We start from the raw sequence: 26328 nt of genomic DNA, 5'->3' as shown, positions 1-26328 counted from the left end.
GGCCCAGCCAAAGAAGAAAGGAGGGGGCGCCCCCCCCCCCCCCCCCCCCCCCCCCGAAAGCGGGGCATGGCCGTGGCTAGCTCTGGAAACAGCCCCTTGCTGAAAACGGGCCGTAGGGAATGTTTACACCCAGTTAAATCTCTTCCTTTTTGTTTCTAATTTTAGACACGGTTAAAAATACGACACTGAAAACATTCCAGCTCTTGGTATTTTTAACACCTAGGAAAAAAAAAAAAAATGCAGCCTGTTCCATGTCACATGCCAGGAAAAACACGGGTGTGGAAAGATAGATGGCAAAAAGTATGGATTTGGAAGCTTCCGAGAGCCATCTGTCTAATGGCAAAGTGTGGCAGCCCTTCCAGAAATCCACAGGTATAAGGGTACCCGGTCCGGAGCAGTGGGTCATGTTACCGAGTGTGATCCCTTGAAGAGGAAGGTCTAACAATGCTTGCAAAGACCTGGCGGTGCTCGTCAGATCCCGTATCTCTCTTATTCTGCATATGAGATTTCCTTTGTTTTGTTTTCTTTTATATCTTGGTATGATTACAGAGCTGCTATCTTTCGCTATGTTCATGTAACATCTTAAAGTGACCTATTGTTGATTAACTTTAGTGGCTTCTACCAGAAAAAAATAATCTGCTTCTGCATTTGTAGTCATCAATCTGATTTAAAGAGAACAGTGCTGCTTTTAGTCCCTTCGCCAATATCCCTTGCAATGGGGTTTCTAAGAAGCGTTTGAAGCACATAGATACCTGGCATCGTGGTTCCTGACCAGCTTTGTGCTAGAAGACTGCTGCCTGTGTTTTACCTGTCAGGAAGGTGTGATGATGTGTCCCGCACACATCATATCTACAGTTAGAGAACATGCAGTCAAGCTCAATTCCGGGATACCAGAAATTCTAGGTAAATATTTGCTAGTAATAGACCATAACTCCTGGTGAAAAAGAGGTATAGAAGGATGCAAGACAGCAAATTTGGTTGTGCAAGCAGTCTTTGAAAGGAAACCTAAACCTGAAGTTAGTTGTGAAAGGGTTTAAGTTAATGACTGTGGAAAGTAAGTATATTCAGCTTTCCTAGTCTCAGACAGCTCTGCAGTGCTTTCTGTTTTGAATTATGTGGATCCGGAAGGAAAGCAAGCAAGTTGTAGGTTTTTGTGCTACACTGTATGGAAGTAATCATTTCCTGCTTGACAAAACAGCTAGAGAGTCCATCTGAAATTTGGCAAGTTGTTTTTTTTTTCCCTCCTCTTTCCCCCAAAATGCAGCTATGATACAAATAGTGGTGTTGTTAGCATTTGTGAAGCTATTAACCAAAGAAAGCATGGTTCATCAAACTACGTGATGCAAAATGTGTAATTTTGGAAGCATCTGCCTCAACTGACTTCCTCCTTGACTTCCAAGCTGGAGTTAATGTATATTGTATTTCTGAAGAAAAAAGTTTCCACTCATTTTGGCATCCTCTGCTTCCATTTTAGTTCTTCTAACTGCACTATTGAGCCTTGGAGCCTTTCCTGGCTACTCATCTGATAGCTTCCTCTCCCCCTGCTCCCTTGCTGGCATTCGACCTGATTCTTGGACATTTGCCCTGGCTCACTAATTGTTCCTCCTTGTCCTGCTGTTACAGAGCCACGGCATCTGGTCTCTTGCCATTTCGGTTCAACTTTCCAGGCTTGCAAATGCTTTGCCTATAGAGCTTTATTATCTTGCCCTCTTCTGGTGTGACAGCTTACTGAGCTGTACTACTGCCATCTTTCTAAGATGTAACTGCTGCACGTACCGTGGTCACCCAGCCCTTGCTCAGGGCAATTAGATCGGTCCTGGCCGCTGTCCTTGTCTCATGGTGGATAGTATCCTGAGGCAAGGAAATGGAGAGTAGTGTGCATACCTCAGAATCACTCGATGATGATGTTGCAGCGCTTTCAGCGTGAGTGTGTTTGGGTCTGATGATGTTCTTGCTGACACCTGCTCCAAAAGCTTCATGTTTCCAGGCACAGCTCATCTTCCCTGTTAACTGATGTTGAAATCTGTAGTGATCTACCTGTGCTTGCTTAAGCATGGAAAGTTGATCTCTTTCACCTCGTGTTCTTTGGAGGACTTGGGAGAAAGCAATACAAGGATGAATGCTGAAGATACTGATTTACCTATCCAGGACTCTCACCATTTCAGTCCCACTTTCATGCATGTGACCACTTTGATAAGGTGGTCCAGAGGATATATGTAGTGGTCTTGTATCTCTGAACAATTGGTTCCCTCTTTCTTGTCCCCCACTATTTCCCATATATCTTTTTGTCCTGGTTTTGGCTGGGATAGAGTTAATTTTCTTTCTAGTAGCTGGTATAGTGTTATGTTTTGGGTTCAGTACCAGAAGAATGTTGATAACACACTGATGTTTTCAGTTGTTGCTAAGTAGCGTTTAGACTAAGTCAAGGATTTCTCAGCTTCTCATGCCCAGCCAGCAAGAAGGCTGGAGGGGCACAAGGAGTTGGGAGGAGACACAGCCAGGACAGCTGACCCAAACTGGCCAAAGGGATATTCCATACCATGGGATGTCATGTCCAGTATATAAACCGGGGGGACTTGGCCTAGGGGAGGGATCGCTGCTCGGGAACTAACTGGGTATCAGTCAGTGAGTGGTAAGCAATTGCATTGTGCATCACTTGTTTTGTATATTCCAATCCTTTTATTAGTATTGTTAATTTATTGTTGTTATTATTATCATTATTATTCTCTTCCTCTCTGTTCTATTAAACTGTTCTTATCTCAAGCCATGAGTTTTACCTTTTTCCTTCTGGTTCTCTTCCCCCATCCCACTGGTGGGTGGTGGGTGAGTAAGTGAGCGGCTGCATAGTGCTTAGTTGCTGGCTGGGGTTAAACCACAGCACTTATCTAACACCAAACTCATCTCCTGAACTTGTAGCCCAGGACTGTAAGTTCTCAAAGTATAAGCCTCTCTTACATTTTAAAAAACACCTTTCAGTATGTTGTCTGTGTGGGAAGGCTATGACAGAAAATAGATGTGCAGTAACAGAACCGTGGCATCCTGTAGCCATGATCCACTCATTTCGTAGTGCTAGAGCACTGCAGCACCATGTGTGACTCTTAGCAAAAGGCTAGAGTCAGCTGAGTGCCGCTGCTCCTTCTCTTCCATGATCTTATCCTCATTGCGGCATTGCCAGTCTTGGGAGTTAATAACTGAAGCTGGACGTCCACTGTGAATGCAGTTCCTAAAGAGGATCGGTGCCAGGACACCACGGCTGCTTTTTTAATCTCCCATCTTACTGTCAAAGAACCGAAGGTATTTTTAAAAGTCTCAAAAAGCTTGATGAAAGAAGTGGAAGTACAGAAATGCTAGACAGCATTTCTCTCTCAAGCACAGAGTTGGGTTGGGTGGCACCCAGTTGACTTGGCATTTACCTGTGTGCACAGTGCTGTCATGGTGAGGATGCACGCAAATGTTAACACCAGCCCTTACGTGTTCACTGGTCTCGAGTTAAGGCTTCCTAGTTGAAACGGACCCCAGGATACACCAGCTCAATAACCTTGATGGGGTTGCAGGCCTTGGTATTTTCTAACACCACCTCTTAGAGAAACCCAACATCTCTTGCTTCTCTATCTTGTTCTGTTTTATAGAGTCACATGCTCTAGGTCATGCATGTATTTTTCATCTCTTCCAGGCTAATAGGGTCATTTAACACCTCATGAAAGAAGTTTTGTCCTGATTGCTGAAGATTGACTTGCTATCCATCACACATGGGCCCAGCACCAGGAGACTATTTGCTTCACCATCATTTTCTGTGTCTAGACAGCCTAGGCCTTCTGGCTGGGGGCTTTTGGAGGCTGCAACCTTCAAGCAGAGCTTCCTCTTTCCCAACAAGCCTCCAATTGCTGGCATTTCTCCATTTATGTCTAGGGCTTGTAGGGGTAGAAAATAAGGTTAACTGAGCAGAGGAAAATCTGGAAATAGAATCTGGGATTGAATACGAATGTAATATAAATGGGCTATTTTAGAAATATGCCATAAATTATGAGCCATCGTGAGAGGAATAGGTGGAAAAACAGTAGTGTGTGGGAGGTATTACCCTTTGACCACTGTAGAGGTCAACATGGTTAAGGTTCTAGTTTGATGTTAGTTGCTGCCACTGGATGCTCCCTGTATAGTTCAGTGAAAGATAGTTTAGACATTCAGTTTACAACAAGTTCTCACTCTTCTCTTAGTACTGTTCCTCTTTATGTACAAGTATGTGACATACACATGGATTTAAGGTCTGATTTTTTTCTTTTTTTTAAAGAGATATTGAGTATTTGAGTGGTAGTCAGCAGCTCAAAGAATTGAACTTGAAATAACTAAACTTTTCATGGAAGAAAATGCCATGTGCTTTAGGAAGTGGTAAACATTTCATGTGGAGGGAAGACAGGTGAGAGAGTTCGGTTAGCTTCATTCATCATCTTTTAATAGGGAAGCTTGACTTACCTACCTGAAGGCAGATAGAGTATTTGTTTTGCTTAGCCTTGAGAACTTTGACACCAAGCCAAAGGATTGACCCTTTTATCTCCTACTTAAAAATGCTTTAAAGCAACAAATATTCAATATAGCAGTAACTTTTATGTTGGGCCTGTTATAGACTTGTGCTTTTTAAAAAATAAAAAACGCAGTGCAGCTTTTGAGTGCAGTTAAACCCCAATAACCAGCAAGTCCTGTTCCGATAATGCTTCTAAGATGCATTTGTTGGTGGGTTTGTGACTGCCTGGTTATTGTCAGCTGCTCTGAGCAATGCTCATGTCAGATATGCTGGCACGTTTCTACCAGTGTCTTCCATTTTGAAATTCAGATGCTGTTTTGCAACAAGCTGCCTACATAGAGCAAATTTAGTTTGGGATTCTTTTTTATGTATTCTGCAGCTGGTTGTTGAAGTCAAGTGTATGACTGGATTTTTGCCTCTCTTTCTTTTGACTTTTTTCAGCTATGAAATATGTTGCATGAGGCCCTGTTTCTTACAAATAGGTTCTTTAATGCTGGTGAACAAAAGTGTATTTATTTGCCTTCTTTCTGGAAGAAGGCTTTGTTGTGTGCTGAAAACAAAAGCTGATCAGATATGGATCGCTTCTAATCTGTGTTGATGATAGATAGCCTTGAAGCCTTTTTCTCTAGAATTTCCAATCATAATTTACTTTTGTGAATATTGAAATAGTTGATGCTTTTGCTCCCATTTTCTTAAGGTGTGTGAGAACTTGTTAATCCTACAGAAAGCAAACTTACTTCCCAGATTTTGTTGGTGATAAACATGAATCAGGCACATCAGACAGGAAACTGTTGAACCGTGTTGTTCTCCTGCTTCTCACTTTTTCTTCTGCATGTCCTCTGTGTGAGGGCACAGGAGGTGGAGGCCAGAAACTTCCTTCCCTTCCCTGACAATGGACAGAACCTGACAACTGTCTCCTTCACCCTAGCTTCAAGTACACTCCAAATAACTACAGACACTGACTCCTTGAAGCTTTGTATCCTCAAACCATGTCTTATCCTATTTTATCCTTTGCTAGATCCTATGGATGATCTCTTGAATGTGGGCAAAGCTCCTCAGACTTAGTGGCTCTGAGGCGTGCTGGGCTGTGCAGCCTGAGATACAATGAGCCATCCTTTTAAAAAGAAAAATCGATGGTTGTTTTGTTTCAGGGAACTGTTCCAGCCTAACAAGTGTCTACTACTTCCATCTTTTGAAATAATCTATGAAAGGCTTAGATTTTTTCTCTCACAAGAACTTTTTTAACAACCAGTACCAAAATACCATTAATTCATTTCAGGAGATTTTTGTCTGCCTAAGCTGGAGGTTGAGCCTACAAGTTGAGGTGCCAACAAGTGCAATGGCAGTGGAGAAGATACTGGACTCTATGAAGTGGGAAGCTGACTTGCTCTGTCGTATAGGGAATGATGTATCCTGGTCCACGACAACCTCATACCTTCCCTCTGCCTTCCCTGTGCTGCTTTTCTATCCCTGCCTTTTGTCAGCAGGGCTTGCTTGCAGCTGTGGTGTCGTCGCTGAGTTGAGGATGTGCAGCGAGCGTTGGGTGAAGAGGTGTCCCTCCCAGTGCTGTCTACGCTTGCCTCAAATAACAGGAAAATAAAGAACTGGCTGTCTCAGATTCAGGATGAGGATGGTCTTGGCTTGCTCCCAAAATTAAAACTGGTCCACGGCTGGTTTGCATGTCCTGTAAATGGCAAGAAGTCAGTTTACTTTAAACTCCTTAGGTAAAACCCACTGACAGCTATGGCTACGTGTCTGGAGCTTCGAGGTGCTGTGACAGCGTGTAGGAGTGTTACACTGTTCGCTGGCCTTCATTTCTGTCCTTTACTGCTGTGGTTGAAGTCGAGTACTGATTTGTCCAGACCCCATGTGAACAGAAGGGTTACGGTCCTACCTTGTGTGTGAGACTCAATCCCGTGGCTGGGGCTCTTCCGTCTCTCTTCCCTCCTGGACCGTGATTCCTGTCATGCGTGCTTCAGAAATGAAGTGCCAACTCCACCAGTTTCAGAGGCAAAGGATACGGTCTTAAAATGATTTTGAAACAATTTGACACTCGTCTGCTGCAAGGCATCCCACATAAGTGGTGTGGCACTCCCATGGGGTCAGCAGCACTCCGCAGTGCAAATACTGATAGAACAGATACTAAAAAGCAGACTTGTGCTCCCTTTGTTTCCCTTAAACATTAATAAATATGAATATCCATTTCCTGGAATGAGAGAACCCAGTATTACACTTGTGTTCTCGGCAAAAATTTCCTGTACCAAGTTTCCTTTTTGGCCAGAATGTGTGGTCCAGCAGAGCCCAGGCCTTTTCTTTCAGATGGTCTCTATCAGCCCAGTTCTTTTTAAGAGCATGGGATTACCCTCATATATACACCACAAATACTTCGCTGCTAGAAACCCTCTGTTTCAGAGGTGAGTCATAGTTGGAGAATGACACATTTTCATGTTTAGGAGATGGTTTCAGACACTTCTAATTGAGATTTCATAGCCCTTGGCCAGCAAAATCTGCCTAGGGAGAAATAAGAGATAGCGGATCAGGAGAAAGCTATCAGATGCCTGAGAAACTTATTACTATAAAGGCAGAGGTCAGAAATAAGCAGAAAAGGGCAGTCATGGTAAGATGCAGGGTTCCTATGTTAGCTTAAAGCATGGTCTAGTTCTGTTACCCTTTGAACAGCAGGAGTGTGAAACAAGCCTTGTCCTGTCCTCTCCTTCCCTGGCCTTTCTCCTTCCATCCGCCGTTCCGACTCCTGTTCCTCCCCTGATGTACTGGGGTAGCCAAGCAGTGGTATACTCAGTATGGAGGGTGCAACTCATTACCTCTACCAGCGTGAACATCCAATGTACAAATGAGACTCATCCACGACTAGGAATAGAAGTGTGATAATTTTGTTGCAAGTGTGGAACAAATGTGAGCACCGATTATTTATTTCTTTATTTTCCACCCCTTCTTTTTTCGATGTGGGTCACGTGTATTTCTGGAGGGCATGCTGTGTATGAAGATGTTATCTAAACTTCCCAAATCGGGATTATTTTCAGAAAAATAGCTTCTTAAAAGAAGCTATTTCAGATTGGGATTTTACTCCAGACTTTCTGTGGTTCTTTCAACAGCACCGAATACTTATTTCAGACTGATCGTCATTGAAGTGGCATAATGATGTGTCTTGTCAGGGCTGGATCCAGCTGTGGCTTGGCCTGATGGATGCACAGCTGTTTCACTGCCATGTGACTGCCTGGTTGCGCATGTGCTCTTTGGTCTGTGGAGGGGAGGAAATGGGACTTTATTTCCCTAAGGCCCCTGCTCCTCTTGTTATTTCTGTCCCTGTGTGTTGCTAGTGGCTACCAAAGAAAATGCCTAGTAGAAAACGGGAAATATATTATTTAAAAAAAAAAAAAAAAGCTATCTTTTAAATCTATTTGTAGAGAAACCATATCAAGAGGTTTAGACCACATTAAAGCTTCATTTATTTTGTAGGTTAAATTGGTATACTAGTTGATAATCTTGCCCCATCTCCAAGTAGTGCTCTCGCTTTTTAGCAAGTTCTGTGGTAGTGGTTGTCATGCTCCTAGGAGTGCAATGTAATGTCGTCTGTATGATGCTCCTGAGTAGGTAAAGCTGCTCATCTGATTTTTAGTCATTCTTGAATTTTATTTCAGGACATAACTTGGCAAGATGAACACTCGGCTCCGTTCTCCTGGGAAACGAAGGTAAATGTGCAGCAATTTTATTTTTAATGTTGGTTTGTCATTTTATACTGTTCCTTGTGCATTTATATTGTCTTCATTTTGCGACTTGATAGACTAATGTCACCTTTATTCTGTGAGAGCTGTGTAAAGTGACCATCCTGCAAATGAAGCGGGACTGGTGTGCTTCGATTTACATCAACAGAAATACAACATGTACTTCATGAATGTTCTGCCATCAAGTGCAGGCATAAAACTGATTCATTATCAATTATTTGATTTTTCATTGTAAACTTTTTAAACAAATTTCCATGTTTAGCAAGACCAGTGTCTCAGATATTGTACAAACATAACTGCATTTCACTTTTCAAGTCAGGAGTAAAGTGGCTAGGAAATGGGGTGAGAAATGTAGTAACTTCATTGGATTCTTTCTTAAAGCCTGTCTTACCCTTCATCTTTTTGTTGTGTACTAGAATGTAATGAAACTTATTAACCTGGAGCTATGCTAGAAGCATTGTGTTATTTCCTCTCCAAAAGGCAGCTCCTTCAAAAAATAATGTCGTTTTCTGTGGTGGGTTGGGGGTTTTTTGGTTGTTTTTTTTGTTTTGTTTTGTTTTCTCCTTGCTTTATCTCTGGTATTTTGTTAAAGCATAATTTATGATGGGATTCTCATAAGGCTAACACAGAGCCAGAGTTCTCCCTCTTTCTGAGTGGAAATATAGTTGCACCATATTTGTGATGGGAAATCAAGTTTGGTGGTTCTTGTTGAAGAAAGTCTGGGAGCAAAAACACAGCTTCTTGCCTTTTTCAACTGGGTATGGTGGGCATGTTAGTTTAATCATGCATTTCAGACTGTGTTTTCTGGCTTTATCTGCCAGAGAAAGCTGCTTCTTCCCTGTTTCCTCCAATTTTTGCCCTTGAACTGTGTAGATAATCATGTATGAGCTTATGAATATAATCTTAGCCTAATGCAGAGTAATTATTTGGAAATGCCAGTGAACACAAAATTAATCCAGTTGACCCTAGGCTTGTTGTCAGCCTTCTCTGCTCAAGGTCACTGCCTGTAGCTAGCACCCCATCTGTGCTTTGCAGATGCTGATTAACCTACAACTTGATGTGACTCCTGGGTCCCTGCAGCATACAGTGCTGCAGTTTAAGAGAAACCATTGCCAGTCTTCACTGGCCTTAGAACTCCATTGTAAGCTGTGGTGGTTCAGGAGCCAGTGGAGGATTTCCTGCAGTGGAAGCCTGGTAGCTCAGGCAATCCCTCCTGTCTTTCAGGGCCCTTAGAAGAAGCAGCCACTGGCTTTTAGTACAATATTAAAGAGGCTTTTAGTATGGGTTTACTTGGGTGAAGCTGTCAAAAAGAAAAATAGTGAGAAGAGTGTGGACCTCGTTAACAATAAGGTGAAATAAATCATATGTTGGAGACAGTGGTGTTGTCTCTCCCCTACTTTCTGGTGCAAACCCTAAAACTCAGTTTGGGGAACGTGGCAGCTCTAACTGTATTTCTAAGCTCTGTCTTGATAGGATTTTGTAAGTTTTAAATACTTGAACTTCCTGGAGATGGTGGTTTGTGTAATGCACCGACTAGTGATCCATGATGAGATGCATCTGCACTCAAATGGATTTTCTCTTTAACTGATAGTTGTCTTTTCTTTTAAATGCTTGTATGTCTAGTGAAGTGTTTTTTCAACCCAGCCTGTGGTTTATCCCTTGCTGATTAAGATTATTTTTTTGATCCTCCTGGTGTCTCAAAATAAGGGACTGCAATGGATAGATGCTCTAGTTTAATGCTTTTCTGTAACGAATGGAGGCTAACAGAATGATATGGGAACACTCTTGTAACTGCTGAAGAAAAGTGAGGTGGGGAGGAGGTTGCTTTAGAAATAATTGTCTCAGCTAATCAAGCTGTGCTTCCCTCTTTCTCCCACTCCCTCCTTGTTGACCAGAGAGAAAAGCTGTGCCTCAGCTGTAGGTTGAAAAGTTGCATGACCTTTTCCTTTAGCAAACCTCTAGAGAATCCATTTTGTCTGGCTTTACAGGGTGTGGGTTGGTTGGTCTGTGTGGGTTCTTCCTTTTGTTTTTTTCTTTGGTGCCTCATATTGTGTCAGTCTTTCAGCTAAATCCTTCAACTGCTGAGTCTTTGATTTCTAAAGGTGGAGATTTTGCTTTGTGCCTACTCTTTGATCTCTTCCCTAACCAGTACTTTAATAAGATAATATTGGAAGGCAATTTCTCCGTGAGGTACTGGCTGAGGAACAAGCATCCTTGCCCAATTGGTCCAGCATGGGGAAACAGTGAAGAAACCGGAATGAGCTGTTTAATAAGGTTGACATGTTGTAATGCACGTTCGGTGTCTTGTGAGCCAGATCTGTTCCCACTGTTATTTCAGGCTGTCAGGCTCTTTCCATTCCATGAGCTCTACCCCACGATGGTTTATTTTTTCCATAATATTCTTTTCCCTGATGTCTCTTTAATGCAGAGGGTTTGGTTTGGGGTTTTTTGCATGTTATTGCCATGATGATGAAATTCCTTCATTCTTTTGCAGCTTTGCATGAATGTGCTCTGGCTTATCCAAGGAAGGGAATGTGGTGTTCACTTTCTGCTTTTGCAGAGAAGGAGAAAACAGACATGTACATCAGTAAAACCAATAGGGTCTTTTTTTTCTTTTTTTTTTTCCTTTTTTTTTGACTTTGAGGCTAAGAAAAGTAAAGCAGCAAAATTAGTATTTGTCTGTAACTAACCTCAGGAAAACTGAGAGGGTAGTGAGAAGAGGGGAGGGCATGTCTTCTGCAAGTTGGAACCTCTCTCAGCTGTTAAAGTGATGCCAGTGGTGATTCCAGTTGATTAGGTATGGACAAATTTTTCTCATGGTAGCTAGTGGAATGGATTCCCTAATTCCATGGCTGTCAAACTTACCCAGAGAATGGTGTACTAAATTGCTGTCATTTTGGGCAGAACATTGTTGAAGGGCTTGATAACTTCATTTCTGTCAAAAGTAAACTTTCTGCATTCTTATTTTAAACACAAATGTGAGATATGGCTCAAGTAGTTTATATCACAGCAAACACTTGCATGAATATCTCCACCATTTTTAGCTGTTTGTCTTACCTCTTTATTTTTAAACCCTCAAACAAGGCTAACAAAGCAGAAATGCAATGTAAATTGCTGAGTTAGCTGTTAGACAGCATTTAAAATACTAATTTTTTAGTAGAAAGCTGTAGCACTTCTCAGAAGGAAGACTACTCAGGAAGCAATGAGTTCTCATGGCACTGCGAATAAACTGACATTTTAAAACTAGAGATTGAATTGGAGGGAGTGATTTAGTTCATGGGTGGAGCCCCTCATGAACATAACACGTCTTGAAATGTGGGTTACATTTTTAACTGGGTCTAAAGCCAGGTTTATGAATTTAGGGCATTCTATTTATGGCTTCAGGTTTAAGTGAGATGAAAGCTGATGTTTTGGCTGAGTTTAGCCTTTGAGGTTTCTTGGTTTGTTTGAAGTAGAAATTCAGTGAAACTCAGCATGGACCCCAAGATATAAATGGAAAACAAGAATCATGCCTGGGTTTGGAAACAAAATTTCTCTGCAACTCTTCCTGAACTCAGAACTTTCTGGGTTTGGTGTGTTTTTTTAAAAGAAAATTAATTTAGTAGTGGGCAGAAAATGTAATTTCAGTCTGCCACCTCAGGTAATACATTGAGTGCACAGAGCAGCATGGGAATAAGTTGGGATCTATTTCTAATTCATACTATTAACTAAAATAGGTTTTATTCCAAAGGCTTAGAGTTGACACATGCACATATAAAAATTTGTTGGTCTTGATACAGGTAGAATAGTTGCAAAGGCAGCTTTAGAGAGTCCTTTTTGTACTTATTTCTTTTTAACTCCTGGCTTTTTCCTCATTCAGCTTGCTTCTACTTTCAACAGGCCCTCAGACATTGTTGAAAAGAGAAGCCTTCAAAGTGTGTTTAAAAATAAACAAACAAAAAAAAAGCAAAAAGAGAAAGTGTCAGTCTCCAATCCTTTCCATAATCTGGTTGCTGCCTTTCTGTCTGAATTCTGTAATTATATTGCTACAGAAGTGATCTAATCCCAGCGATGATTTTGAAAGAAAAATTTGTTGCACTTAAAAAAAGTGGTTTGCAAACTGTTTCCTTTATCTAAAACTAGAAGACAGTCTTCAATATCCTTCTTTGTACAAGTCCTAGTTGGTTTTGTGTTGCTTTTTTTTTAAATGGGAAGAAAGTGGCAGAAAATAATTTTTTTTCCCTCCTTCTTTAGCAGCCTTATATTAGAGTTGTTTGTTACAAACTATACTTCAATGTGATTATTTTTATCAAGCTGGCATAAATGGCAATGCTTCCTTGGAAGGAGAGAAGAGTGATGCCTGAGGTTTTGGGTTTTCACTTCCTTTTTTGATCTAGACTACAGATGTTTAAAACACAGTGCTGCAAGACTACTGTTGACTATTAGTTCTTGAGGGAAAAAAAAAAAAACAAACAACAACTTGTGGTCATGTTTTATGTTCTTTCATATGGGTCCAAATATCAAGCTGTGTTCAAGGTTTATTTTAATCTGCATGGCCAGATGTTCTCGGCTAAGGATTCAATTACCTACATCAATCTTTAGATAGTTGGTTTTGAGCATAAAACCGTGCACATACCAGATACTGTCAGTATGAGTTTGCTCAGGCTAACCAGTAACAGTGGCAAACTAAAATGCTGTTCTTATCACCAAAGAGTAGATCATGAAATTTCCTCCAAAGCTCCACACTGTGTATCTTTGGTGTTGTCTTTCTATATGGACTAAGATTACTTAGATTGTTTTTGAGTGCTTTGCTCTATTTTTGCCCTTGCAATTGGTCTCTGCTGACTAGGGATTTCTTCCTGACTCTGAAAAGATCCTGAAAACACCCATGGTGTGCACAGGAAACGAAGCAAAAACTGCAACTGCTTTGGGTCCCATATTTATTTTGGGTTTGTCCATGCAGCAAAGCAAAATCATCTTCTAAATCATTTTAAACTTGGCTTTCTTACCTCTGCATATATCAGGCTGTGTTTAAAACAAGTTGCTTTTGACAGTGTTTCTGCAGTCTTTGTCTCAACAATTTGGATTTTTCAGGCTGCCAAGCAAAACAATTTGTTTTGGCTGTGTTTGCTTGGCTGTTTAGTAAAATACTACACATTCCTGATGAGTGAATAAGATGCTTAAAAAAAAAGGTCCTGGGTTCTTTGTGGTCATCTTGTTTTTAATATAGACTTACGAACTGAGACCCGATTTTACACAGTATTATTAAATCATTACATTCTTAGTGTGTGGTGCCTCTCTTTTAGAATACATTGTTTCCCATGAGTATATACAGCCAGTATGATGATTTGGTGGATTATCCCTGCCTTGAGACTGAAGTTAGGTCTAAATTTTTTAATCCAATAAATAAAATTCCTGAATACCTTAATATGGTCTTCTTAAGGAAAGATGGACATGCAGCTTCCTAAAAACTGCAATTTTTAATATTACTTATATTTATTAGACAGAAAGATGATCCAAGACCTAGGCATCCTTTATTTTAACCCTTGCAGGGGTTTGGGACCAGAGGGATAAGACTGAAAAGAACACAGACTTCTAGGTTTGCTCTGCCTCAAAATAGCTACTTGTGCATGCTTTCACATGAACTCTCTCTCCCTGTCTCTCTATCAATGTGTTGAGAATGACTTGCTCTTGCAGTATCTTTAAAATACTACTGCTGTTAATAGCTTTTATTTGAATTCTGATAACTTCTAGAGATTGCAGTTGGGACTGTAGTAGCCTGTCTGCAAACTCTCGAGACTTTCTGGGCTGAACAGTTCCCAGAAATACAATTTGGACAAATGGTAGGAAAAATAAAGTATTTTTATTTTATTCCATAGATGGGGAATTAAAGAACAGAAACTGCAGCTCATTCAAAGTCATACAAAATCTGTGAAAGCAGCTGGGGACTGAAACCCTATCTCTAGAATCCAAAACTGTGCCTAAATGACAATTCACTTTTGAGCATGAAATCTTACGCAGCGTTCAGTGTTTGCTTCCCCAAAGTGGCAGCTGGTAGAGTGCCACAAGTGCAGTTCTGCTGCTAAATTGTGAAGTGTGCAACTGCAGATCACAGCAGCTCTGCTTCAGCCCGAGGAAAGCGAACACACGGTATGGCCCTTTACGGAATAGCTGCTACTCTAAATTTGACTGGGGCCAGGAGAGATGTGCATCAAGATATTCTCATGGCTGGCAAACCTAAAGGAAAAGGAAATGTTTTGGGGGGTAACTGTCTTATAAATGTCATTTCCTTCCCTCTCCTGCTGACCCAATCAATTGCCAGTTTGTAATCTGATGTAAAAAATGGAGAGCAGAACACTAATTAAACTCACACTTCTAGTGTCTGGTGACTCATTAGAACATACAGTACTGCTCATGACTTAGATGTCAGCATGGCGTCTTTCACGCATGGGTCTTCTCCATCTCTATGTGAAATTATCTCCCTACTTATACTGCTGCTCTGTTCTGGTGGGTTTTTTTGGGGGGGAGGGTGTTTATAGTATTTTATTGCCAATTTTGTGACTTAAAATATTGCATATTAATAATTTTCTTTCATCAGCTACATTTCTTAGGGGTTCAGATGTCTTAAGTAGCCTTGAAAGTCAAATAGAAGCATTATATATTTCAAGGAAAATAGAATAACTTGTGAGTGGTGTACAGAAGTTCTTGGCTTCTCAAGTTAAATGCTAGAAGCAGAATTATACATCTGACCTCTCGGGGCTGTATTTACATCATGCTGCGACGCAGTGCTTTCAAAACCTGTCAGGTTAGTCTTGTCATCTTTGCTTTCCTTGGGGGAGAAAGTAAACTTCTGAAGAAGTATTTTTGTTCAGATTATTCCGTGTCAGCTTATGAACTGTTTGATCTCCGAAGCATACCGTGACACAAATATGCAATCTTAAATATTGGGTGGTCCTGTCTTCTGAAAGGGGAAGGTACACCCCATGGTCTCTGCTTTAAAAGGACAAAGAGGGCATCCTCTCCAGAACATGCATCCATGAGTGGGTTGGAAAGGGTACAACTGCCTGGAGTTGTGCTGCAGTGCCACGCCCTTCTCTATACTTGAAGGGGTCTGCTGCTTCCAAACCAGACCTCTGAGTTGATATTTAGACCCATATGAAAGAACATAAAACTTGACCACAGTTCCAACCAGTTCCAACCATCCAGTTCCAACCCCCCTGCCATGGGCAGGGACACCTTCCACTAGACCAGGTTGCTCAAAGCCCCATCCAACCTGGCTTTGAACACTGCCACAGATGGGGCATCTACAACCTCTCTGGGCAACCTGTTCCAGTGCCTCACCACCCTCACAGTAAAGAGTATCTCCCTAATAATCTAATTTAAATCTGCCCTCTTTCAGTTTAAAACTGTTACCCTTCATCCTATCACTACACTCCCTGATAAAGAGTCCCTCCCCATCTTTCTTGTAAGCCCCTCTTAAGTACTGGCGGGCTGCTGTAAGATCTCCTCGGAGCCTTTTCTTCTCCAGGCTGAACAACCCCAACTCTGTCCTCATAGGGGAGGTGCTCCATGCATAAACAAACTATGGATGCATAATTTGCATCCATAGTTTGTTTATGCAGAATTTATCTAAGGAAAAATCTCCTGCTTTTAACTTTACATCATGACTTTTGTTTTAAAAAATAAAAAAATGGAGCACTAAGGTTTTTCCTCTTAGTTTTTTGCAGGCAGGGTGGGGTGTCAAGCTGTTTGGTAAGTTGCATGTATCCTTGCACTCACCTTATTCTGGCTGAGCTATAATCACAACTTGTTTATGTTTTGCATCTTTTGGTAACACAGTATATTCTTAATGAAAGCACGGAACTTGGTGCTTCCTTGCCTATAACCTTGGAAAAATATCTACTGTATCTAATTCTTTAGAAAGGTCAGATGTTAGTCCATGAATCAAATTATGTGTAGTCAGCTGCTGACTGTTTAAAAAAAATTGTTTTATAAATAATCAGTTGCTGAGTTAACATTTGTACTTTGATGAGAAGTTTCTGAATATTAACTACTAGGCGTGTGAGACCTGCTAGATCTAGAGTCCCTTTGAACTTAACATGCACAATAATGAGGACTCAAGATCAAACACTTGTAGTGAAAATGATATGCAACTAGGACTTGTTTTAGACTCAGGCCCATAGATGCTATTGCAGTTTTATTCAGGAAAGGCCAGGTAGTGAAGTAGAATGGGGAAAACATCACAAATCTGTAATGAACTTCAAAAGTATCTATTAACTGTTTGTAGCAAAAGCTAGTATTTGAAATGTCCTCTGAATTTTTTCAAAACTAATTAGGCCCATAATGACAACAGTGTCACTCTAACAGTAAATGCAATTTTAAATATTTTTTTTCACTGTTTGTTCCATTTTACAAGCGGAAGTCTAGAGATTAGGTTGTTCTTTTCCAGTACATGCTATGGTGCTGTGCTCCTAAATACAGTAAAGCTTGCATGTTCCTCAGTGAAATAAGGCTTAACTTTAGTGTCCAGCTAGTTGACAATCAAGATTACTGAAGTGGTGGTAAGTAAAATGAACAATTTGAAGTACTCTTCACTTTTGGGTGGCTTTTGCAAGATCTGTATCATGCTTTAACTGTGGTCACTTGCTTCCTTGACCCAGTGTTACCTCTCAGAAATGAGTATGGCTATCTGCACTGCAAGTAAAAACAAAACAAGTCTCTGGAATAAGTGAAGAACTGGTCCTGCTGGAGTTGTTTCTCTTCCTTCAGAGGGGCATTAGAATTGTAAAAAACACTTGTCAACATATACCCATTACATCTAATCCTTTGTCTTCGAAATAGATGGAGTTGTAACATGTTGCCAACTATTTCAAAGACTATAATGGAAGATTACCTTTTAAACTGTGCTGTAAAGCTTTTTTGCTTTATATTTTCATGTAAAACATCTATGGGTTTCAAAATGCATCCACAACTGGTCTAATGTTTTAGTGCCACTATGCTAATATTTTAGCACTGTGCATACTGTGCACTGCTATCTTGGATGGCACTGAGTAACTTGAATATGATTGCTTTCTCTGACTCCTCTGCAGCAGGTCTAGGACTCTTACGTTTGCTTAGAGTTCAGACTTTTAAAAATTATTATTTTTACGTGGCTACAAAGATAGACATTTATGGAGAAAATAAGTTAGCTTTGCTGTGGTGTCTACTGTCTGGGAGTTGCCTAGCTGTGGGCAAAGGTGTTATCTATATGCATCAGGAAGACGTTCAAAACTGTGTCTTTGTGAAGCGCTTTGAAATACTGTTTTTCTTTAACCCTGAACAGAGTCAAATGGAGTTCAGCGTTGCATCTCTGTCCATACAAGAGCAAGGTGGTGCCCAGTTGCAAAATGAACAGAGGCAGCCTGTTAAAGCAGCACCTGGTGTCCAAGTCCCTAAATCTTCTCAGGCCAGTAAGACCCCTGGCTCTGAGGGGTTGATAGCATCCAGAAAGGAAGAAGAGTCCTCCTTCTGGAAGATAAATGCAGAGCGTTCAAAGTTTGAAGGAGACAAGTCTGAGTTCCAGTCTCTGACCCCCAGCCAGATCAAGTCCATGGAGAAAGGAGAGAAAGCCCTTCCCTCTTTTTACAGACAAGAGTCTACTCCAAAGGAGGTGGCAAAAGCTGAGAAGCCCAGTGTAACTAAATCAGAGAAGTCTGTCGCCCCCAGCCTACCTTCTGTATCTCTTGAATGGGAGAAACCTCGACCCACTCAACTCCCTGTTAGTTCTCTAGATGACTTCTTTCTTCCTGACCCACCACAGGACCTGGCATCTTCTAGGACAAACAAGGAAGATACTGATGGTACTATACTTACAGATCCACAAATGCCTGGACAGGTAAGGACTGCTGTATCCGCTGTTCTTAGATTTAAAAACTGTATAGCACATTAAAATCTGACAAGGCTGCTCTGGAAGATGAGGGACTCCACAAAGCCTTAAGCCATAGCTAAGCTTGCTGCAAATTTTATCCTGCAAATTTAAAGTAGTCTATCTAACCAACATGTTAACTGAAATTGTTTGTTTCAGTCAAGTATTTTTTAATGTAGTAAAGTGCATAGGATAAAGGCATCATTTAAATATAATACCAGAAACACTGACATGGTATCCAGTGGCTAACTGACAGCAAGCCACCTAACAGTTTGGGGTAATGAGCTTGCTATAGCAAGTAAAAGAGTTGTTTTGGTTGGTTTTTTTTTTCTTGAAACAGCAAAACACTCAATGGAAAAAAGTTTTTTAACTTGGAAAGTAGATAAACTAGAGTCTAGGATACTTTTATTGGTACACACAGCATAGCAGCGAATGGCGAACTAGTTTCTCAGCTGTTTTAAGCTGTAGCCGAAGGACCACTTCCCAGTGCTTCGTCCCAGGCAGCTGGGCTGCTTTCAAATGCGTTTTCTCTTGAAGTCCAAAATGGAAATGGAATGAGCTTCCAGAATTAGCCTTCTCAATGTTGTTTGGGGTTTTTTTTAATAAAAAACCCCCAAACAACCCAACAACAAAAAGTAACCTTAAGAAACTCAATAGCCAATTGAAGCTATTTAGAAAGCTGATGCTGATCTGTGAGAAAAGAAAGGGAACAACAGGACATGACATGGTGAGGGAAAGAAAAGGAAGAGGTCTGAAGCCTGAAAACTGTGAAGTAGAAGAGTGATTCTTCAAACAGAGCTGTGCAGTTCTGTTTGGAATCTGTAGCATCACTCTGGCATAAGCCTAACATATTACTGTACACCTTAAGCATGTCACATAGCTTTTTCTCTACCATATTTTCCCAACAGTGATGGTTTAAATTCCAAACAAGATGATGTAAGGTCAGAAAAATGCAGGATGAGGTAAATACTTGCAAAAGAAGGAAGTGGCAGCACTTAGGACAGAACACTACTTAAGCCACTTCAGTATTTGGAGCCCTATGTTTAGTTATTTTTTTTCTGAAGCTAAGACATAATGCTTTTTGAGCTGTTTTGCTACTAATTGTGACCATGGTAGTCCTTTATATTTAATTAAAGGCTTTATCATGTTTTCCTACAAATGTTTTATTACAGTTTTAATTCCTTTGTGAATGTTTTCTAGTGAACTGAAATAGTTTGAAAGGCCTGATTTTTCTCTGTGGAGAAACAATCCTCCCATGTCAAATTGTGAACAGAGTAGCAGAGAAGATAGTATGACAGAATTTTCTTTGTTTCCTCTTTTCTGGATTATCTTCCCTATGTGAGGAAGAGAGCCATGCTCTAGAAAGAGAATCCAGAAACTCAGCTGTGTCCCTTGAATAGTCTTCCCAAACACTAAAATCACCATAAATGTCATGGCTAAAAGTGCAACACTGCAGGAGTGAGCATGTTCTTGATAGCCCAGTAAATAACTTGTCAACAAAGTTTAAACTGTATAGTTTTCTGGAAAAAACTGGCTGTCATTGCAATAGGGAATCCATTGAATTAGTGATGCTTACATTCTGTTTGTTTCATTCTCTGCAGTACCCACTCTAGTCTAAAAATTGATCTTCATGAATTTTTCCATGGTGAAAAAAAACCCCATGTTGCCTGCAGATCACTACAAGAATTTCATTTTTTTTTATCTGGAGTTGCCTTTTTGGTCGTTGTGAGTATTTTCCCATTCTAGCATTTTCTGGTGTAGGTTCTTGGGTATCATAGAGCAAGGTGAAGAACTTGAAATATTGGCAGACAGCATTTTAAACTTTCTTTTGTAGGCAGGCAGTCAAGTACTGAGTTTGTAATACCATAATTAGCAACCACATCTTACTACTTTTTTTTTTTTTCCTTGCAGACTAGTACAAGCAATGTTATCTTGAAGACTGGCTTTGATTTTCTAGACAACTGGTAAAAGATACTTCAAAATAGATCAAACCAATTTTGGGGAAGGAGTGGAATATCTTTCTCCTTGTATGTTAATTTACTAGCATTTGTGTCTTTTTCTAGAAGTAACTTTCAAACTCTTAAATGTTGCCTTTGTATAAACTTTTGTAATACCATATGCGTTTTTGGTTTTTAAACAGTGATAGAAGTGTGGTTTCATTTGGATATTTTTTTAATATCTGTTAAAATTTTTAGTAGCTACTGTATTGAGAGGATGGGAGAAGTTACCATACACATGTTAAAGAAAAAGAAATCAGAGTCTCCATATCCTGGAAATGGAACCTACAGGACCAGATTGCTGTTTTCAGTCAAAACCTTGCTAGCATGGCTTGTAAGAAATAGCACTGCACAATGGTTCCAAATGAGCAAATAATTCCATACTTCAGATAACTAGCAAAAACAGTATGAAAAATAAGCATACAGAAGAACTGCATTGATTTCTATATTTCATTTAGTTTGAAAGCAACTTTTTTACCACTTATTTGAAAACACTTTTCTTTTGAAGAGGGCAAAGGCATTGCCAGAATGATGGATCCAAAGAAGCACTGTGTGTGTACCCTACAAATCTGCTAAAATAACATAAGAGTGTTAGAAAAATGACCCGGGGAAATGACAGGTGTTTCTGATCTTTGGATTAAAGACTTGGGGGTGGGTGGAGGGGAATGGGACACCACCTAATAAACGGGAGAAACTGTCTTCAGGGAACACAAGCCTGATGATTTATTTCACTGCCTCCTTACTAGAGCATAACTCTTCATAGTAGTAGTGCTGGAAGTACAGCACTGGGAATTGCTGGAGTGTAGATTACCTTTGTGTCAGGAAACCGCTATGTTTATGGGAGGTCATAGCAGTATAAGGCTTCTTTGTTTTTTAAGCAGCTTATCGTCTCAAGGACTCATCAACTTTGGTGCTTTTTCCTCCTTGTGGGTACATTCTCTTCAGCATTCAACATCTGGGTTACAGTTGTTCCCGAGGTGCAGAGAGGCATCTCAAGGTGGCCCTCAGCAGACTTGCCTCCAGTTCTGCTTTCGAATTACCTTTGTTTGGTGTTTAAAATGTAGAGAACAAGACTAGCTGTCATTTGAATCTGTCGTCTCTGAAATGCAGCATGATTTACACACTGACTCTCACTGTGTTTACCTCACCTTGAAGCCTTAATTCTCCCTACGCACAGCCAGTGACTGGTCTGCTCCAATGCCAAAGGTTTGACCTTTCCCTTTACCTCAGCAATAGTCCCATAGCATTTGTTTGGGGTAGAAGGCAAAACGCAGGGCTCTAATGGGTCTAATGGGTCCCAGCCAAGGCTATAAGAAGGTCACCATCTCCTAGACCATAATTGTGCTAGGCTTCTCATGGATTAGCACTTGACATTTGGTTCAGTGCCAGGGGCAGTTAAATGTGCAGAATTGGATGCTTCAGGATTTTCTTCTGCCTGTTACAGGAATAGTTTGAGATGTCCTGGAAGAATCCTTGCCTCTAATTGGTGTGCTGCTTGCTCTGAACAAGCAGAGGATGCTGATGGAGCATTAAAACTTACTTGCTGATCAAGGAAAATGCTTTAAGCTACACCCCCCCACACCCCCCACCCCACCCCCAAAAATAGAGCCACCAAGCCCAAAACCTCCAGTTTTTCTAGTGTTTTCTTATAAGGTTTGTTAGCTAAAGGGGAAGATTGCCACAGAGTATAAGGCATTGTGTAGCCTTATTTATAGACTTCTGAAAGCTTCTTTACATGCTTCTTGAGAGGTACAAACTCCTGTAATTCGTGGATATTATCTCTGCATTCAGCAGTTTGGAAAACACTTGTTGTTTCTACCAGCATGGACTTTACTGCTGGTTTTTTCTTAGCTGACCCTTTTTAGCATTTGCTACAAGCATCCAGCATTAATATAGCTTAGAACAACTTTAGCACAAATTCTTTAGGTGTATAGTTAGTATTGACTTGCACCTTCTTTTCAAAGCTGACAAATGTTAACCCTGGGGTTTATGGTTACCAGTGAATCTAATTTTCTGTACATTCAGCTGCTGAAAAGTTATAAATCCAACGTGAAGATGCGCATTCAAATGTTACTTTGATATGGGGAGATCTGAAAGCCAAGTCTCCTGCTGTTGAGGAGTGTAATTTTAAACCTCTGCTAAATACCTTAAAGCTTCTTAGGGAAGAACCTGGGCTGCCTATCTCTTCCATCGGCTAACTTGACCCTAATACACATTGGGACCAGCTGGTAGAACATGCTGCAGAACTTTTTACTTATCCTGGTAGGTTTTTCCTGTGCTTTGACAAGAGTTGATGCTCCTTCTTTTCTTTAATATGTTTTTATTAAACATTCTTACAAAAAAATTGTACTTGGTCACATTTTATATTAACAATGTTTTAATAAAGTCACTTTAAATAGAACATTCAAGGCGTTTGTGCTACTTTGTGTCTTGTCCTTTATACTCTGTTTTTCTCAGTGCCACTGGAGTTGTTTGGGGCATCTTGAATCTGCCTGAGAGGCAGCCAAGAGTGATCTGGTCTAGAATTTAGAAACTGAATTTTTCAGATTAAAAAAAAAAAATCAATATACTGCAGCTGGTTTTCAAGCTTTTAAGTGAGACTGTTTAGGGAAGTGTCTTTGCTTTATCATTTTATCTGACAGCCAGAGACAGGATGAGATTTTGGACTTTTTTTAAAGACTAAAATCTATTTGTACTTCACTCTGACTTACACCTAAGGCGCACGCTGCACGCGCGCGCACACACACACACACACACACAACCCCAATATCTTCAGGTAATCCAAAGCAGTATCTGGATCAATATTGCAGGAGCAATTTGAAAACTGTATGTTGTGGATTAACCCCAGCTGGCAACTAAACACCATGCAGCCACTCACTGGCTTCCCCCAAGCAGGCTGGGGGAGAGAATTGGAAGAGTAAAAATGCAAAAACTCATGGGTTGAGATAAAGACAGTTTAATAGGTAAAGCAAAAGCCGTGCATGCAAGCAAAGCAAAATAATGAATTCTTTCACCACTTCCCATCAGCAGGCTCACTGTACTTAGTGCAGGTGACCAGAACTGGCAATGACAAACTTTCCGACAGTTTTCCTGTCAGCTGACGGTTGCATATGAGTTTTAAAAGCATGTCACAGAAAGGAAGGTGCTAGCAGAGGCCGCTGGGGAATCTCTCTTTCTGCCTTTTGTCTTATGCAGCGAGTTCTCAAAGTGTGAGAGAATCAAAGTGCAGCTACAAGGGTAGTTTTTCTTCTGCGTGCCCACATCCACTTCTTCCAGAAGGGTATTTTGAAAAACAACTCAATTCGGTTTATACTTCAGCTGAATTTCTACCAACAACTAAAAAGGCATTTGAAGAAGAATTTGGGTTGGAGAGATTCAGCAGCCAGTTAAGGGGTGGTATTCCAACTATATTTAGGATCTGGCCTACACATAGTTTGTTTCAGTCTTGTTTAAGCTCCGTCTTAACCTTTAAAGGTCCTCTCTAATAAAGGCAAATCCACATCGTCTGGGCACTGTCTCGGCATGTGGAGTCCGCAGGTCTCATGACTGACTGAAGATTTGTAAAGGCAGAGTCAAAAACACGCTGCGGCTGCCTGCCGAAGGATAGCGATCAATTTATTTATTGGTGACTTCAGTCATAGTTGCTGAGGTTCAGACAGCACGGAGCTGTCTTTGAGGCCACGGCTGTGGGTGCTGGAGCAGCACCCAGCAGGCAGAGTCCTGGTGATTGCTCAGCACCAGCATCCCCCAAAGAGCTCGCAAGTCACGTACCCTGAGATACAAACCTGACTTTGTAGGCATTATTCACAAAAAAGCCCCCAGGCTTTGCTGTCTAAGTTTGCCCATGACCCACTTGAATCAGTATGTTCTTGTTACTGTGAGGACAAACCTGGAATCTGGCTGTCCTATGTTTGTGAGTTAATATTGAGTTAATACAGGGAAAGCCTTTACAGAACAGGTAATTCTCTGATTCTTCTTAGCAGGACACTTTCTACATTTCCATTGAAAATCTCTGTTATTGTCCGCTTTTCACAAGTGGGCTTTACACCTCAACGTGTAATATAACCAAGTAGTTCATAACGAGGATCTACACCTTCATCTGACCTCCCACCATCTGGGAAGCTCTGACAGCACCTTCTAGAGTCAGTGAATGTGAGGTGGGAGATGATCACAAGATTCGTTTGCATCCCTAACCAGCAGTTCCCCAGTGGTACTGAACGGCACCCAAAGGATACTGATCTGAGACCAAGTTTATTCCATCCTAGTGGAGCAGAGAAGGAAATCTCACGATTAGCTCATCCCTCTCCTTCAACAGACCCTCTGTCCCCTAAGATCCTCTTCCCAAGGACATTACTCCTTCCTGTTCTCCTCCCCGCTGTTCAAGGTGAAGATGCCAAGGGACAGGCCACAGCTCATCCTGCTCCTCACCAGCAGCCTGATTTTCTTGCCAGGACAAGTTCACGTGTTCAGCACAGTAAAGGTACCTTCTCTTAGGGCAGCTGCTGGGGTGGACAACCCCCCATTACCCCTGAGCCAGGCTTGGCCAAAGCTTGGCAGCCGTGTCTCAACTCACCTTCAGCCCCACACGTTACTGTTAAAGCTTACCATTTTTCTGTAAGCGTCACTGTGAGTTTTGCTCTGAATGTCTTCTGGGGCAAAAGATTCCATTAAGCGACCTCTAAATCATGGCATTTACCAGCTCGGCTGCCTAATGGCTGCGAAACTTGGATGTTGTACAGGACCAAGGTACAGGGCTGAATGCCCTTGCCAGGTCAGGATTTTACTGGGATGCCAACAAGTCAAAAAACATGTAGCTGCCCTGAAAAGACCTTACTGCAGTTTTCCTATAATGCTGGTCTCCAAAACGAACAAGGGAATGAAAAAAAAAAAAAAGGTGGGGGAGGGAAAGAGTTGTCTGTGTTTTTTGGATGCTTCAACAATTTCAGTGACCAACCAGAGGTTTACACAAGGGCCTGACCTCAGCCTTAGCTTCCCTTCTTACCAAAAGTGGCAAGAGTGCCGGTGACCCTGACATTCAGCTGGCCATTTGTCTCCTGGGCTTGTTCTCTGAAGTCCAATAACCAGAGTGAAGGCAGCCTTTGAAAATTTCCCACTTGTGGCTAAATACAAAGTATGTTACAAGGATTGTTTTTGTTGCTGTAAAATGCCAGCTGCTATGAAAAGATGCCGTGGTGTGCAGCATTGCAATGGAGAGGGGAGAAGAAAGAACAAAATTCAAATGGGAGGAGAAAATTCACCACATACATCCTCTCCACCCTGACATTTCCCAGCTACGTGATCTGAAGCACTAGCTCCAGTTAGCTTGGTGGCAAAATTTATTTTGACTTGTAGGAAGCCGGGACTTTATTACAGCTGTGTGTTATTAAAGGGTTGACCGAACATCCTGCTCTCCTTGCCACGTTTTTCAGAGCTTACATCTGCCAAGAAGGAAACTTCTGGTGTGTGCCTATAAGCTTATGTTTAAGAAACCCTGCTCTGGCCCAGGCGTTGTGTCGAACCCTTTGGCTTCCACCCCTGTTTGGCTGCAGCTCAGTTCCTCCAGAGCACAGAATACTGCAAATGCTTGTGGCCAGTAATTACAGCTTTTTTTCACTTCTCCATCCCGGAGAAACCGAGCTGCTGCCGGTGATTCGGGGCACCGAGGAGCTCCCAGCAGGCTGGCAGCAGCGCAGGCAGCGACCGGCGGCTGCTGGAGGGACTGAGCTGCCGGTAGCTGCTGCCCGGGGCTGCGCCGCTGCCTCTAAGCCCTTCAGCAAATCCCATGACCTGCAGTCTGAGACACACTGAGCTGGCTCCAGAAACTGAGTCTGGCCAAAGTCACAGCAGAAGTACCAACAGCTGAGAGCTTCTTGGCCTGCTGCCCTGCCAACACAGGAGTACTGTGTTGCTTGTCCTCTCTTTTGTCCTCTCTCGCTCTTATCTCACCAAGAGAATGGGCTTGCTGTCAATGAAGTCATGCAGTGCCATCTTAGCAAGAAGATGTGAAGCTGCAAGACATTTTAATAACATAGCTAGGTGTCAGGCCCTTACTTTCACTGAGGCACACCTGGCGTATTAAATTTCACACAGTCCTTGGCTGCATTTCCTCCAGAAACAACTAAAAGGAGTTGAGGAAGGGGAAAAAACTCCCAGATCAAACCATTTTGAGTGCCCAATCCTTCATCA

The 26328-nt window shown here is 41.4% G+C and overlaps 1 protein-coding gene across 1 annotated transcript in view; it reads left to right on the top strand.

Moving 5' to 3' along the window:
• Nucleotides 1-21727, top strand: part of LOC104828765 (chromosome unknown open reading frame, human C1orf198) — a 22595-nt gene extending 868 nt beyond the window's left edge. The window contains exons 2-4 of the mRNA XM_010562680.1: nucleotides 8179-8229; nucleotides 17564-18115; nucleotides 20057-21727. Coding sequence (XP_010560982.1) covers nucleotides 8179-8229; nucleotides 17564-18115; nucleotides 20057-20113 — 660 coding nt within the window. The 3' untranslated portion in view covers nucleotides 20114-21727. The remainder of the gene's footprint in view (nucleotides 1-8178; nucleotides 8230-17563; nucleotides 18116-20056) is intronic.
• Nucleotides 21728-26328: the final 4601 nt, after the last annotated feature.

Source organism: Haliaeetus leucocephalus, unplaced genomic scaffold (assembly GCF_000737465.1).
Source record: "Haliaeetus leucocephalus isolate CR32 unplaced genomic scaffold, Haliaeetus_leucocephalus-4.0 Scaffold162, whole genome shotgun sequence".
Lineage (NCBI taxonomy): Eukaryota > Metazoa > Chordata > Aves > Accipitriformes > Accipitridae > Haliaeetus > Haliaeetus leucocephalus.
Note: the sequence above shows the minus strand (reverse complement) of the source record. Positions and strands in the feature narration are given on the sequence as shown.